The 15,367-nt window shown below is 39.1% G+C and overlaps 1 protein-coding gene across 1 annotated transcript in view; it reads right to left on the bottom strand.

The window, feature by feature from the left end:
- The window catches only part of LOC107728172 (zinc finger protein 721-like), a gene marked incomplete at its 3' end in the record, with an annotated part of 61,396 nt that overhangs the window by 43,860 nt on the left and 2,169 nt on the right, over window positions 1–15,367 (bottom strand). The window contains exon 2 of the mRNA XM_016538267.1: window positions 13,822–15,359. Within this exon, the coding sequence (XP_016393753.1) occupies window positions 13,822–15,359 (1,538 nt within the window). The remainder of the gene's footprint in view (window positions 1–13,821; window positions 15,360–15,367) is intronic.

Raw genomic sequence — 15,367 nt, 5'->3', positions numbered from 1 at the left:
AATGGAGGGCTTTGTTGTCCCAATAAGGCAGCATCTATTTAATAATTTCAATAAATAAAATCATTGTTATTAAAATCAATGTTATTATTGCATCCTGTTCATGTACAACAATTCTGACGTGCAAATAGTATCTGCCACTATTTATAAGTATAAATAGCATCTAATTAGCTACTAATTACACATATTGCAAAGATCTGCTACTTTTACATAACGTAAATAGAATGGCTGTTTTCACTTAGTGTAAATAGCACATATCTAAAATGCTGCTGTTGTCACTTAGTGTAAATAGTACATATAACTGTTTTCACTGTAAATAGCTTCTGGCAGGGGTGTCCAAAGTCCGGCCGCGGGCCAAATACGGCCCGTGGATGAATTTCAAACGGCCCACAGCTTGTCTATTGAAATGTAGGCTATTATATGTGGCCTATCCTAATTTACAAATCATGCAGTTTCACAATGTCAACACAAGGTGACAGCACTGAATTTTAGGCCAGATGTATCAGTAAAACGTGAGTGACAACAATTTGATAACTCATATGCGCTGCCATTTCTTTAGCGCACCGAAAGCGGAAGAGCGCTACTCGTGTGAAGCGCACTGCACGGATCATTATTAGCTCTGCCTAAAGACAGCGATTATTAAACACTTGTTAAGCAATTCATTTTCACTTTTCCGATGTGATATTTGATGAGAAAAGGAAGAAAAGCGAGTTTGGGAAAAGACGGACTCGAACCCAGTTGATCGTATCAGTCGCTCCTCCCCAGTTTTTTCTCCCAATTTAACAACTGTTTTCTGGTAATTTAATAAGTTTATTCTCAACATTTTATTATGACTTTTCCTCACAATTTAACGAGTTTTTTTCTCGTAATTTAATGAGTTTATTCTCAACATTTAATCTCAACTTTTTTCTTGAAATTTAACGAGTTTTTTTCTCTAAATTTAACAACTTTTTTCTCGTAATTTAATGAGTTTATTCTCAATATTTAATCTCAACTTTTTTCTTGAAATTTAACAACTTTAATCTCGAGATGGTTTTATTTTTTTATTATTGCTTGGCCCTAATCCTCTTCTGTAGTAACTAAACAACAATAGACCAAGTTTAGAGCAATTCATTTTCACTTTTCCGATGTGATATTTGATGAGAAAAGGAAGAAAAGCGAGTTTGGGAAAAGACGGACTCGAACCCAGTTGATCGTATCAGTCGCTCCTCCCCAGTTTTTTCTCCCAATTTAACAACTGTTTTCTGGTAATTTAATAAGTTTATTCTCAACATTTTATTATGACTTTTCCTCACAATTTAACGAGTTTTTTTCTCGTAATTTAATGAGTTTATTCTGTGTCTTGCTAACATGCATGCCTCGTGAGCTAATGCAATAAGTTAGCTGAAAGGCAATAAATGATGGTCATACAGGCTACTCATTAATCTAATGTACTGTACTGTACTGTACCTAATGGGGGACACTACAGGTGAATACAGAATAATGATCTCGAGATGGTTTTATTTTTTTATTATTGCTTGGCCCTAATCCTCTTCCGTAGTAACTAAACAACAATAGACCAAGTTTAGAAAAAAAGTTTTTTTATTAAGACTATAAAAAAATAATTTTGCATCTATTTTTAGGTGTGCCAGCTGCCACTGTGTGTGGAGGTGAGTGGTGATGAACAAACTAAGCTACCAGTGCCTCGACTTTACAGCTAATTACACTGCAGACAAATATAGTTAACCTGTGTCTTGCTAACATGCATGACTCGTGAGCTAATGCAATAAGTTTAGCTGAAAGGCAATAAATGATGGTCATACAGGCTACTCATTAATCTAATGTACTGTACTGTACCTAATGGGGAACACTACAGCTGAATACAGTAAAATTTGTGTCTAATAACGTCATCACAATCGCCACATTGATATGCAAAAGGTGTTAACTAATTAAAATGCTTTAAATTGCATACATTTGACAAAGCACTGCCTGTAAATAAGATAAACAAAATAACTTAAGCGTATCATCCCCAGTTATTGACTTGCATCAAGAGTCTTTTCCCCTGAAATGTTATGTTTAAATATGCAGGTCAGCTTGTTTTAATTTAGAAGAAATCTACAGATGCAAACAGACAGAGGATAGTTCAGTTTAGTGTGAGGATTTGTGTTGATTTTAAAGTGTTATGTATTCCAGTTACACCAAAAGAATTAAAACAATGTATTGCCTTGTGCAAAATAAATTATTAGTGAAACTGTGTCCCTCTCATTGGTGCAGTCACTAATTCTAAATAGGCTATATACTAAGAATACAGTAGCACTGAAAGCATGCACATTGTGGCATAGTTTGCTTTGCTTGCTCTTGTGAATGTGATAAAGTGAAGAAGACCATGGCCTCTGTGTGTGCTGATTATTTTGTAGAAATATGTCGAGTATGAAATAATTGCGTGAGTATGAAGGAATTAAAATAAATTGGTAAGGAAGTCAGAGTTATGTTAATATATTTAATGTTTGGCCACTTCTTTACGATAGAAATGCTACTATAATTTCTTAAACAAGCATGTGGACATTAAAACACGCAAACTCAGAGCGAGAGGGTTCAACGTTGTATTCTGAAATCGCGATGAACAATAATTCACATATTTAGAAACATTGTATTCTGTCTTAGCGTAGGTTTACAAATGATAGCACTAGTCTATGCTATATTATAATTGCTATAGACAGCGGCCCTCCAGGACCGAGTTTGGAGACTCCTGGATTAAAGATTTAGTGGATATTTCAATTAAATGTTTGAATTAAATGCCAAGGATTAAAGTCTAACAAACACAATCGCCGGGCCGTTGTCGCCCTCTGCCGGCATTTGTACGTAATAGATACAAGTTAACTGTTTACATTATATTGTTTATATTATGTATATTACATCATGTATTTTAACAGTTTTGCTCAATAAACCCACAAAATTATTTGCTTTTGATACTTTATTTGAACCAATTAATATTGCCTCATTGTCATTATATATAACTACATATTTTAAATCATTTTAAGGGCTGTTGTTCACTTAGGTGTGTTTATATTACCGCAAAAAATTATCTGATTTTATCTGATTATTCAATTAATCGTCCAATAATGGACCAATTATTTAATTACCAAAGTAATTGTTCGTTTTTATTTAATATGTATGAAATTCTAGTTTGTATTTTATTGTGTGCAACTACAATAATAAATAATTACAATTTATTTTTTAAATATTTTAATGGGGGTTTAAGTTTAGGGACTTAATGTCCAACAGTCCTCCTCCAAAACGTTTATTTTAAGCAGTAAGAAAACATTCGATGACACTCTGCTCAAGGGGCTCTTTAAATTATAGACAAGTACAAACTGGGTGCTTCATGCAAATGTAATTGGCCACATTTACAAAATCAGGTTACTATGTTATGACTGTCTGTCAAGTCAGTTTATAGTGATTGTGTATATTAGAGAAGACACTGATGAATGGTACACCATACAAAAATATATTTTCTCATCAAACACAAGACAACTTTAAGCAAATAGTGTTACATCCTATCTAAATGAATTCTAATTGTATTTGTATACAATACAAATAAAACTTACTTTACTTAAAAAGCCAGAATGCAATTTCTACAGAGGGGGCCCTTGTCAACATGGTAATGCACGTTGAAGCCTTGTTTTGCATGACGGTTTGAACTGCATTTTTAACAAACCAGCTTCATTTCAGAAGACGCACAACTTCAAGGCGACTCTGGCCAAACAGGCATGTCTGTACTGGCATCTTAATGAATCAGAAGAATTTCATCTCCGGGAGCCTCTGCCACCAGCTCAACCTCCCGACTACGGCCTACAAGACCATCTACCAGTTCTAGTTGTTGACTGAAAAACCACTTAGCTAAAGACACGTCCGATCCAGCACGAAGAATGCTGCCCGAAGAAAGCCTCACAGCTGCCTCCACATCGGCCATGTTCGGCCATCCGGGTGAGCCAGTGCCCCATGGGAAAATGTACCCACTCTCACTTCCTGAACAGAAGGCCATGGAGGAGTATTTTGAAGAGGCTTTACAACAAGGCAACATCCGCCCTTCAACGTCCCCTGCTGCTTCGAGTTTCTTCTTTGTGGCCAAAAAGGACAGAGGCTTGTGACCTTGTATAGATTACCGGGCACTCAACAAAATAACGGTGAAGTTCCGTTATCCACTTCCCCTCGTTCCAGCGGCATTAGAACATCTCCGCGGAGCCACTGTCTTCACCGAGTTGGACCTCCGCAGTGCTTACAACCTCAACCGGATACGTGAGGGGGACGAGTGGAAGACAGCTTTTGTGACCCCTACTGGCCACTACGAATACCTTGTTATGCCCTATGGCCTGGTCAACGCCCCCTCTGTGTTCCAGGACTTCATGCACGAGGTGCTCTGGAAGTATTTCCATCGGTTTGTCCTCGTCTACATAGATGATATCCTCATCTACTCCCGGAGCATGGCCGAACATCGCCACCACGTTACGAAGGTCCTGAAACGCCTCTGAGAATACCACCTTTTCCTCAAAGCTGAGAAATGTTCCTTCCATCAATCCTCAGTGCAGTACCTTGGATATAACATCAGCAGCAGTGGCATCCAGATGGATGAGGGGAAGGTGGAAGCCATTAAGAACTGGCCCGTTCTTACCACCATCAAGGAACTCCAATGCTTCCTAGGCTTCTCAAACTTCTACAGACGGTTCATCCACAACTATAGCTCCATTACCTGTCCACACACCAGTCTGTTGAGGAACAAGCCCAAGTCTCTGTCTTGGTCACCATCAGCCACAGAAGCTTTCCAACAACTCAAAGAGGTATTCACCAGCGCACCACTCCTCATCCATCCAGACCCCAACAAACCCTTCGTCGTGAAAGTGGACGCCTCCACCACCAGGGTAGGAGCGGTGTTATCTCAGCAGCAGGGGATTCCAGCCAAACTCCATCCATGCGCCTTCTTTTCCCCCAAACTCAGCCTGGAGGAGAGAAATTATGACATCGGCAACAGGGAACTCCTCACTATCAAAGCTGGCCCTTGAGGAATGGAGGCATTGGCTGGAGGGTGCACAGCATCCTTTCATCATCCTCACTGATCATAAGAACTTAGAATATCTACGAGATGCCAAGAGACTTAACCCCCGTCAGGCACATTGGGCATTATTTTTCACATGCTTCAACTTTACCATCTCCTATCGTCCAGGCCCACTCCGCCGGGCTGTCCACCAGGATTACAGTATGTCACCAGAGCACAGCGCACTTCCTTGATTCACTCCGCTCATTCTTCTCTGGGCACTGGCCTCCCAGGGGCCAATAACACACTCTCGCTTCTGAAGAACCACTTCTGGTGGCCCAACATGGCTAGGGATGTGAGTAGGTTCATTCAAAGTTGTCTCTACTGTGCCATCTCAAAGAGCCCTCGCCATTTAGCATCTGGCAAACTCCTTCCTCTGCCCGTTCCCAACTGCCCATGGTCACACCTAGGAGTGGATTTCATCACGGACCTGCATTACCTGACGGTAACACATGCATTCTAGTAATTGTTGATCGATTTTTCCAAATCCTGTCGTCTGCTTCCTCTCAGGGGACTTGCCACTGGAATGGAGACTGCTGAACTCATGTTTAAAAAATAAAAATGACTGTTCTAATCAAATTTCAAATATGTAAAAAAAATAAAATAATTCAGTTTTCACATTGATGTGTTGAAATGTTTTCTCAAACTCTCCTTTAATGTTTCCTTTGTGTTGAAGTTTCTCTTGTAAGGACTTCAGTGCTGTATTGAGCTCCTCCTGGAATTTAAAGTGAAAAGACATCAGGAATTTCTGTGATATGTTCATATATGTAATGCACAATATGAGCAAAATGTTAAAATAATCTCTGCCTATGAATTACAGCTATGCAAGTTACGTGCTCAGGAACACTGTGGAATCTTCTGGACTCCCTTCTCAGGTTTGGTTTCAGTATATTGCATTTATGAATCCGGCAGAGAGTTTTTTAGGAAGGTCTGTTTTACGAGAAAATGACTCTGAATTTACTCATATATTTCCGCAAGTTTCATGAATGAGACCCATATAGCTTACATAAGCACTGCTCTCTCTGGTACAACAATTTAAATATTCTGGTGTGATTGTAATTTTAAAGGTTTAATAGACAGTGGAATAGGTGTTATTTAAGAATAAGATCACATGTGTGTTTGAATCGAGAACGTCTTCTTTTAATGATTAATCATGCATACAGATGGACCTGTAGCCTATGTATTTTTGTGAATCACCTATTATAAATGTATTAGCATAAAAGTATTATTGGATAAATATTTGTAAATCTGGTCCTCGAATGTGTGATATTTCACCAGTACCTAACCCTTTCAAAGATTGCATCACTCCACTTTGTCTGTGTTTTCATGTTCCATGCAGATTAATAAATAGTACAAAAGTCAACTTCTATCGTTAAGCCAGTAGGTGGAGACAGTTGTCTTCTTTATGAGAGAACAAGATACCCCCCCCCCTCAACCCCCCTAAAAAGATAATATTTGGGACCATGGTATTTAGAAAATCCTGTGTACGGCCATTTTTATGATATACATCTTACAAACGTTTTTTATCATCTAATATAAATCTGTCTTACCTTATATGATGAAACCACTTCACTGATGGGTCTGAATTTGTGATTGTTTTGTTGTTGTGAAGTAAAGCACACTACACATGCAGGCTGTTTGTCTTCCAGACAGATGAGTTTGAGTTTCTCACTGTGTAAACTGCAGAACTCCTCAGATGAATGTCTCTCATTTCTCTCCTTCAGGAACGACTCGCACAAGTTGTTTAACGCAAGATTATATGGAGGTTCAGCATGTGAAGATATTCTCCTGCAGACAGGACAATCCTGAGTTTCCATTGTTCTCCGGGACTGCTGAAGACACTCTTTACAGAAACTGTGACTACATGATAAAATAACAGGATTCTTGAAAGATTTCACAGCACACGGGACAAGAAAGCTCTTCTGCAGACAGTGAATCCATTTTCACTCTGACCTCCAGTAGTCTAAACTTCAACTTTTTTAATCCTTCTTCAAAGCGTTTCTCTTCATCCTCCACTGATTCCTGATTATTTTTGTGGTTTTGTCTGTAGAGAAGAGAGTCAGTGTGACAGAAAGGAGAAATAAGACAGTCACTTCCTGGTAAGTGATGTAAGAGGGTGGAGCTTCTGCATCTTTAGCATCTTGTCTCATGTTTAACTCTTTCTCTGTCTTATCAGATGCTGGATGGTGATTTAATATTCATGATTTTTAAAATATTATTAGTATTAGTATTAATATTATCTGTTATCGGACATCTGATCATAAAATCTGACCGAGATCAAAATTATTGCACACAGGATAGTCTGGAGCTTCAGTTTTCTGTGAATACACTTAAAGGCACAATATGTAAGATTTTTTGGATTTAAAATATCCAAAAACCACTAGAACAGTGTTATACATTTTGTTGACTTGTGTACTTACATTATCCCAAAGGTTTCCAAGAATGTTTAAATTCAGAGAAATAAACAATTTTAACTAGTGTAACAGACTGTGTCATTGCGTCGCCTGCCAATGACGTCATACCAGTGTTACCCTCGATTTCTGGTTTTATTTTGTGGAAACCATGGAAACACCAAAGACGCTTTAATGTTATGCATTTTATTAGACAGGTGAGCAACTGTTTGGATACATGTATAGAGAGAAAAGGGTCCCACTTTATATTAAGTGGCCTTAACTATGTACTTACATTTAAATTAATAATTTGGTACAATGCACATATTGTGTACATACATGTATTCACATTGTACTTATATAAATTAATAATTTGGTACAATGCACGTATTGTGTACATACATGTATTCACATTGTACTTATATTTTAAAAAAATGCCTGCATGTAATTACATCTGTAATTAATTTCTGTAATTACATTTATAATCATACTGTTGACCCATCCGTTATATCTTAACTCACCCTTAAACCGACCCATACCACCAAACCTGTCTCTAACCTTATCCATATCCCACCTCAATAGCAGCAAAAGTGTTTTGCAATACAATATGAACACAATAAGTACATTTTAATTATTTTTTGATGTAAGTACATAGTAGTTAAGACCACTTAATATAAAGTGGGACCCAGAAAACTCATCTCTGTTATATAGCTCAACACTGTATAGTCTTATTGTTTGAACCTCGTTTTCTTGATTTACTGTGAGTAGGCTACCTTGTTTTTACCATGCTTCAGAGAAAACAGTATTTTGTCAAGTGGCTAACACAGCATAATGCATTTGTTTTTCTGTACTAACAGTAATAAAGCATCACACAACACAATACAATATGTACTTAAAGGATATCCAGACAGGTCACATTTATTAAAACACAAGTGGGATATTGATGTTATAACTCATAAGCACAAAGTATAGCGGACTTCACATACTTTAAACTCTCCTCTAATGACAAGGTAGAGCAAACCTCCTGTGCTTTCCCCAGCAACTTACATTGCAGAAGTAGCGACCAGACCTCTTTAGTCCAACTAAGAGAAGTAGCAATGCGCTCAAATGCACTAAAATAAGAATCTACTTCCGACTCCCTAAATTGAGGTACTAATGTAATGTGCTTACTCACGTCAAACGTACTCTGGGATGAATCAACCAGTGGAGGAGCACCACTAGAGACCTGACCTGGGTTCGGCTGTGCATCTGATCTGACAGCAACCTTCATTTCCTCCAGATCAAGCTGTCGCAGCTTCACCTGCTTGTCAGTCTCAATTTCGAGCCTGCATACTTCCAGATGCAGATTAATCTCAGCCTGACGTGCTTGGGCTCTCTCTTGTGCCTCATATTGTAAACGGGCCAAGCGGATTTTCAGTCGCGCGCCCTCTCTAGAGTCAGTGGAACTTGTGGAACAGTTTACCCACGCTTGCTACACAAATTAATCTGCTCTAATGACGGACTAGTAATAAAATTCTGCAAGTTAAACACAACCAGCAGATGAGCGCTACTTTACGAATCCGCATAAGGACGTCGCCGCGATACACCAACAAGGGTATGGTCAGTTGCCACCAACATACACAGAAAACCCTCACAATTATAAAACTATTTGGAGCTGATCCCGGACGAGCCCCCATTAAATGTTACGACTTCATAATTCTTGGACTTCATAATTCTAGGTTGGAAGTAGTAACATTAAGATTGTGATGAGTTTTGCAGTCATGCAGGTGGCAAAAGACAAAACACCAGTCCAGGTCTGCCAAAAGAAAGTGATTTATTTACAGAAGTTAAGGAGAGTGTGAAATAACTTTATTAATGCCAATAATAATAATAATAATAATAAAAGGGAAAAGCACATACAATATGAAAAAAAAGCCCACAGGAGAAAAGGGACACAAGTGGCGCTAAAGAAAAGAAAAGAACAAAACCAACCTAACTCAGTTTCAAGCTCTAACCTAACTAAAGAAAAGAAAAACAATGAAAGCAAATCTTCGGCGTTTACACACCCTAACTTATCTATACTGAACTTAACCAAACAAAAGATACAAAACAGCGCTCACTTCTAAACTGATGTATCTAATACAATAAAAAGTCACTAGGTGTTGGAGCGTGTATGTCACATGACATTCTACCTGTCCCAAAGCTCCTGGGGCAAAGTGAAGATTATCATCAGCAAACCACAATAAACCATAAAAGAAATCAAAAGAATAAACGAGATGACAATTTAAACTATAACCAGGAAGGATGTCACAAAGCACAAAAGGGCAGATTAACAAAGAACACAAAAGAGCAGGAGAGCACAAGTTGCCTCCTCGGTGTTCCTCTCTGCGTCTTTTTACACGCTGGCGATAGACCGGATTGGCAACAAGAACGATGACGTCATTCAGGTTAATGATGACTGACAGCCTCTTGAACCAATAGCGGTCCAGAGGAGTTGAGCCTAAGAAAATGACAGGGAACGAGAGAAAGAGAGAGAGAGAGAAAGAGAGAGAAAGACAGAGAGAGAGAGAGACAAAGGAAAACTAATGGGACATAACAGACCCGATGCCACATTTGAGTCTCGCATGGCCAGCGCAGATCTCAAGATCACAAACTCGCCAGTCTGATTTTAGTCAGAGGATGTACGTTAACTAATACCTTTAAATCTGCTGCCTACTGCTTGCTTTTGATAAAATGTATTGTTTACTTAGTCACTTCCCTTACAACTTGCTAAATCAGTGATAGACAGAAATCAAAAGATCACCGATGAAGTGCCTACTGCTCCATTCATCCAGGCGCCTTCAGTGTGATCTATCCTGCCCATAAATTTGAGGTAACATCAGCCTCATCAAACATCAGATTAGATTTTGTTGCATGGCATCTGTTTTGTGAGCGCTCCTGAGGTTTGGTTTTATGGGGAGATCATTTCGGGTCTTACAAGAAGAAGAGAAGTGTCCAGTTTCAAAGCTACATGAAAATATATCTTGTATTTGCATGGAAGAGTAGAAGTGGAAGAGAAACTAGATGTTCTGATGAAAAACAATGAAGAATGAGTTAATAATTAATATCAGATTCATGTCTCTCTTAAATGTGTTATGGCCTCTTCTTCGGCTCTCCTTAAAAGGTTTTTTTCCAGTGTGATTTTTTTCTGCTGCTTTTCAGTTCATCATCTGTAGTAAAAGACTTCCTCTGCACTTAAACACACACCGCCGTATCTTTTCTGCTGTAATATTAAGAATGAATTTCTAAAATCCTGTATGGTAAGGGTTACGCGTTATTGATCTCGTTCCCTTTCTCTGAGTTGGTTAGACCCCGGTCTGGGTTCGGCTGCGCATCTGATCTGGCAGCAACCTTCATTGCCTCCAGATCAAGCTGTCGAAGCTTCACCTGCTTGTCAGTCTCAATTTCGAGCCTGCATACTTCCAGATGCAGATTAATCTCAGCCTGACGTGCTTGGGCTCTCTCTTGTGCCTCATATTGTAAACGGGCCAAGCGGATTTTCAGTCGCGCGCCCTCTCTAGAGTCAGTGGAACTTGTGGAACAGTTTACCCACAACAATCTGGTAGTAATCAGCTATAAAAAAAAATCGTGTTTTTGCTTGCTACTCAAATTAATCTGCTCTAATGACGGACTAGTAATAAAATTCTGCAAGTTAAACACAACCAGCAGATGAGCGCTACTTTACGAATCCGCATAAGGACGTCGCCGCGATACACCAACAAGGGTATGGTCAGTTGCCACCAACATACACAGAAAACCCTCACAATTATAAAACTATTTGGAGCTGATCCCGGACGAGCCCCCATTAAATGTTACGACTTCATAATTCTTGGACTTCATAATTCTAGGTTGGAAGTAGTAACATTAAGATTGTGATGAGTTTTGCAGTCATGCAGGTGGCAAAAGACAAAACACCAGTCCAGGTCTGCCAAAAGAAAGTGATTTATTTACAGAAGTTAAGGAGAGTGTGAAATAACTTTATTAATGCCAATAATAATAATAATAATAATAAAAGGGAAAAGCACATACAATATGAAAAAAAAGCCCACAGGAGAAAAGGGACACAAGTGGCGCTAAAGAAAAGAAAAGAACAAAACCAACCTAACTCAGTTTCAAGCTCTAACCTAACTAAAGAAAAGAAAAACAATGAAAGCAAATCTTCGGCGTTTACACACCCTAACTTATCTATACTGAACTTAACCAAACAAAAGATACAAAACAGCGCTCACTTCTAAACTGATGTATCTAATACAATAAAAAGTCACTAGGTGTTGGAGCGTGTATGTCACATGACATTCTACCTGTCCCAAAGCTCCTGGGGCAAAGTGAAGATTATCATCAGCAAACCACAATAAACCATAAAAGAAAATTATCAAAAGAATAAACGAGATGACAATTTAAACTATAACCAGGAAGGATGTCACAAAGCACAAAAGGGCAGATTAACAAAGAACACAAAAGAGCAGGAGAGCACAAGTTGCCTCCTCGGTGTTCCTCTCTGCGTCTTTTTACACGCTGGCGATAGACCGGATTGGCAACAAGAACGATGACGTCATTCAGGTTAATGATGACTGACAGCCTCTTGAACCAATAGCGGTCCAGAGGAGTTGAGCCTAAGAAAATGACAGGGAACGAGAGAAAGAGAGAGAGAGAGAAAGAGAGAGAAAGACAGAGAGAGAGAGAGACAAAGGAAAACTAATGGGACATAACAGACCCGATGCCACATTTGAGTCTCGCATGGCCAGCGCAGATCTCAAGATCACAAACTCGCCAGTCTGATTTTAGTCAGAGGATGTAGGTTAACTAATACCTTTAAATCTGCTGCCTACTGCTTGCTTTTGATAAAATGTATTGTTTACTTAGTCACTTCCCTTACAACTTGCTAAATCAGTGATAGACAGAAATCAAAAGATCACCGATGAAGTGCCTACTGCTCCATTCATCCAGGCGCCTTCAGTGTGATCTATCCTGCCCATAAATTTGAGGTAACATCAGCCTCATCAAACATCAGATTAGATTTTGTTGCATGGCATCTGTTTTGTGAGCGCTCCTGAGGTTTGGTTTTATGGGGAGATCATTTCGGGTCTTACAAGAAGAAGAGAAGTGTCCAGTTTCAAAGCTACATGAAAATATATCTTGTATTTGCATGGAAGAGTAGAAGTGGAAGAGAAACTAGATGTTCTGATGAAAAACAATGAAGAATGAGTTAATAATTAATATCAGATTCATGTCTCTCTTAAATGTGTTATGGCCTCTTCTTCGGCTCTCCTTAAAAGGTTTTTTTCCAGTGTGATTTTTTTCTGCTGCTTTTCAGTTCATCATCTGTAGTAAAAGACTTCCTCTGCACTTAAACACACACCGCCGTATCTTTTCTGCTGTAATATTAAGAATGAATCTTCTCCTTTGTGTGAATCGTCAGGTGATCACAGTTAAATGTTCTTTCTTCAGAATGAGTTCAGATGTGATTTCAGAGCGAAATCCTGAGCCGCTTCTTCCCAGTGTGAACTCTCATGTGAATCTTCAGCCTTCGTTTACATCTCAATCTGTTTTTACACTGAGGGAAAGTGACAGATTTTTTGGCTCCTGTTTGTTTTATCTTTCTTGTTCACGTCCACCAGGTCTGAAAGTAACATTAAATCAAGTGAGATTTCAAATGAGAGACAAACGTTAAATGAAAAGTGATGAAAACCCTAACGTTTAAAATCCATGGATCACCATTCTATTTGGTGTTGTTAAAGACTTGATACAAAAAGTAAGTGCTATAAAATATCATTTTTAATAGTTACTTGTTTATATAGATTACACTACAATACACATTGATGAAAACAACTGTTTTGCATAATGTGTGATATTTGCAGGGTTTAGCATGTATTTCCACGGCTTTGACCAGCAGATGTCTCTAGCATGCCTTCATGTCTGCACTGTGCATGCACAGATTAAGTCGTTGTTACAAGAACGTTTCTCATTATTACGAGACATTATTTCATTATTATGAGAAAGTATCTCATTATTACAAGAAAGTATTATTATTGCAAGTATCTCATTATTACAAAAAATTATCTAATTATTACTAGCAAGCATCTCATTAAGAGTCAATATTACGAGAAAGTATCTCATTATTATGAGACAGTTTCTCATTACTGAGATGTCAAGTTATTAATATCCTAACTTACACAGCAGAGAATTTGTTGCTCAGCACATAAAGATGAAGTACTTACCGTGATCTCAGACTGCGCTGATCTGGTTTCTCCACTGCATGGATCCTCATGTGTATCTTCAGGTGACTTTTAAACGCGAAACTCTTCCCGCACTGATCACATGTGTGCAGCTTCTCTCTGCTGTGGATCCTCTCATGCGTTCTCAGATTTGCTGACTGATTGAATCTCTTGCCACAGTGTGAACACTTGTAGGGTTTCTCTCCAGTGTGAATCCTCTGGTGCAGTTTTAAACAGTTTGCTGAAGTAAAAGTCTTCTTGCACTCAAAGCACATATAAGATTTTTCACCAGTATGTATTTTCTGATGTCCTTTTAAACTTTGCAGCAGTGAAAAACTCTTTCCACATTCAGAACATGAATGCGGCTTCTCCTTCGTATGAACTCTCAGGTGTGTCTTCAGGGCTGATGCCACAATAAATGTTTTGCCGCATTGATCACATGCGTACGGCTTCTCTCCGGTGTGGATCCTCATGTGAACAGTAAGATCATAGTTGTGTGGGAATCTCTTTTCACACTGATCACACATGAATGATTTCTCTCCGGTGTGGATTTTCATGTGTTCTTTAAGGTGTGTTGATTGTGTGAAACTCTTCCCGCACTGATCACATACGTGCGGCTTCTCTCCCGTGTGGATCCTCATGTGCCCCGTAAGATGTGGTTTCTGTGTGAAGCTCTTCCCGCACTGATCGCATGTGAACGGCTTCTCTCCGGTGTGAACTCTCATGTGAAGATCAAGATTTAGTTTGCTTGAGAAGCTCTTTTCACACTGATCACACATGAATGGTTTCTCTCCGGTGTGGATCCTCATGTGAATCTTAAGGTACGCTGAATCTGTGAAACTCTTCCCACATTGATCACATGCATAAGGCTTCTCTCCAGTGTGGATCCTCATGTGTTTTTTAAGGTCTATTTTTTCTTTAAAGCTGTTCCCACACTGATCACACGTGAACGGCTTCTCTCCGGTGTGGACCTTCATGTGTCTTTTATGTTTTGAAGAGTCCATGAAACTCTTCCCACACTGATCGCACATGAACGGCTTCACTCCAGTATGAGCTCTCATGTGATGATCAAGATTGTGTTTGCATGAAAATGTCTTTTCACACCGATCACACATGAACGGCTTCTCTCCGGTGTGGATCCTCATGTGACTCTTAAGGTGTGATGAATTCGTGAAACTCTTCCCACATTTATCGCATGGGTATGGTTTCTCTCCAGTGTGGATCCTCATGTGCTGCCTAAGATGTATTTTTTGTGTGAAACTCTTCCCGCAATTTTCGCAGGTGAATGGCTTCTCTCCAGTGTGGATTCTCATGTGAATCTCAAGACTTGTTTCGCGTGAGAATCTCTTCCTGCACTGATCACATGCATACGGCTTCTCTCCAGTGTGGATTCTCATGTGGTTTTTAAGTTGTACTTTTTCTGTGAAACACTTCCCACACTGATCACATGTGTGCAGCTTCTCTCCGGTGTGAATTCTCATGTGTTGTTTAAGGTTTGCTGATTGTGTGAAACTCTTCCCGCACTGATCACACGTGAACGGTTTCTCTCCAGTGTGAACTCTTATGTGAAGCTCAAGATTATATTTCCTTGAGAAACTCTTTTCACACTGAGTGCAGGTGAAAGATTTCTTGGCTCTTTTCTTTAAATCTTTCTGTTTGGTTTGAGAGCAACTCAA

The sequence above is a fragment of the Sinocyclocheilus rhinocerous genome, unplaced genomic scaffold (assembly GCF_001515625.1).
Source record: "Sinocyclocheilus rhinocerous isolate Xijiao unplaced genomic scaffold, SAMN03320098_v1.1 scaffold2956, whole genome shotgun sequence".
In the NCBI taxonomy this organism is placed as follows: domain Eukaryota; kingdom Metazoa; phylum Chordata; class Actinopteri; order Cypriniformes; family Cyprinidae; genus Sinocyclocheilus; species Sinocyclocheilus rhinocerous.
Note: the sequence above shows the minus strand (reverse complement) of the source record. Positions and strands in the feature narration are given on the sequence as shown.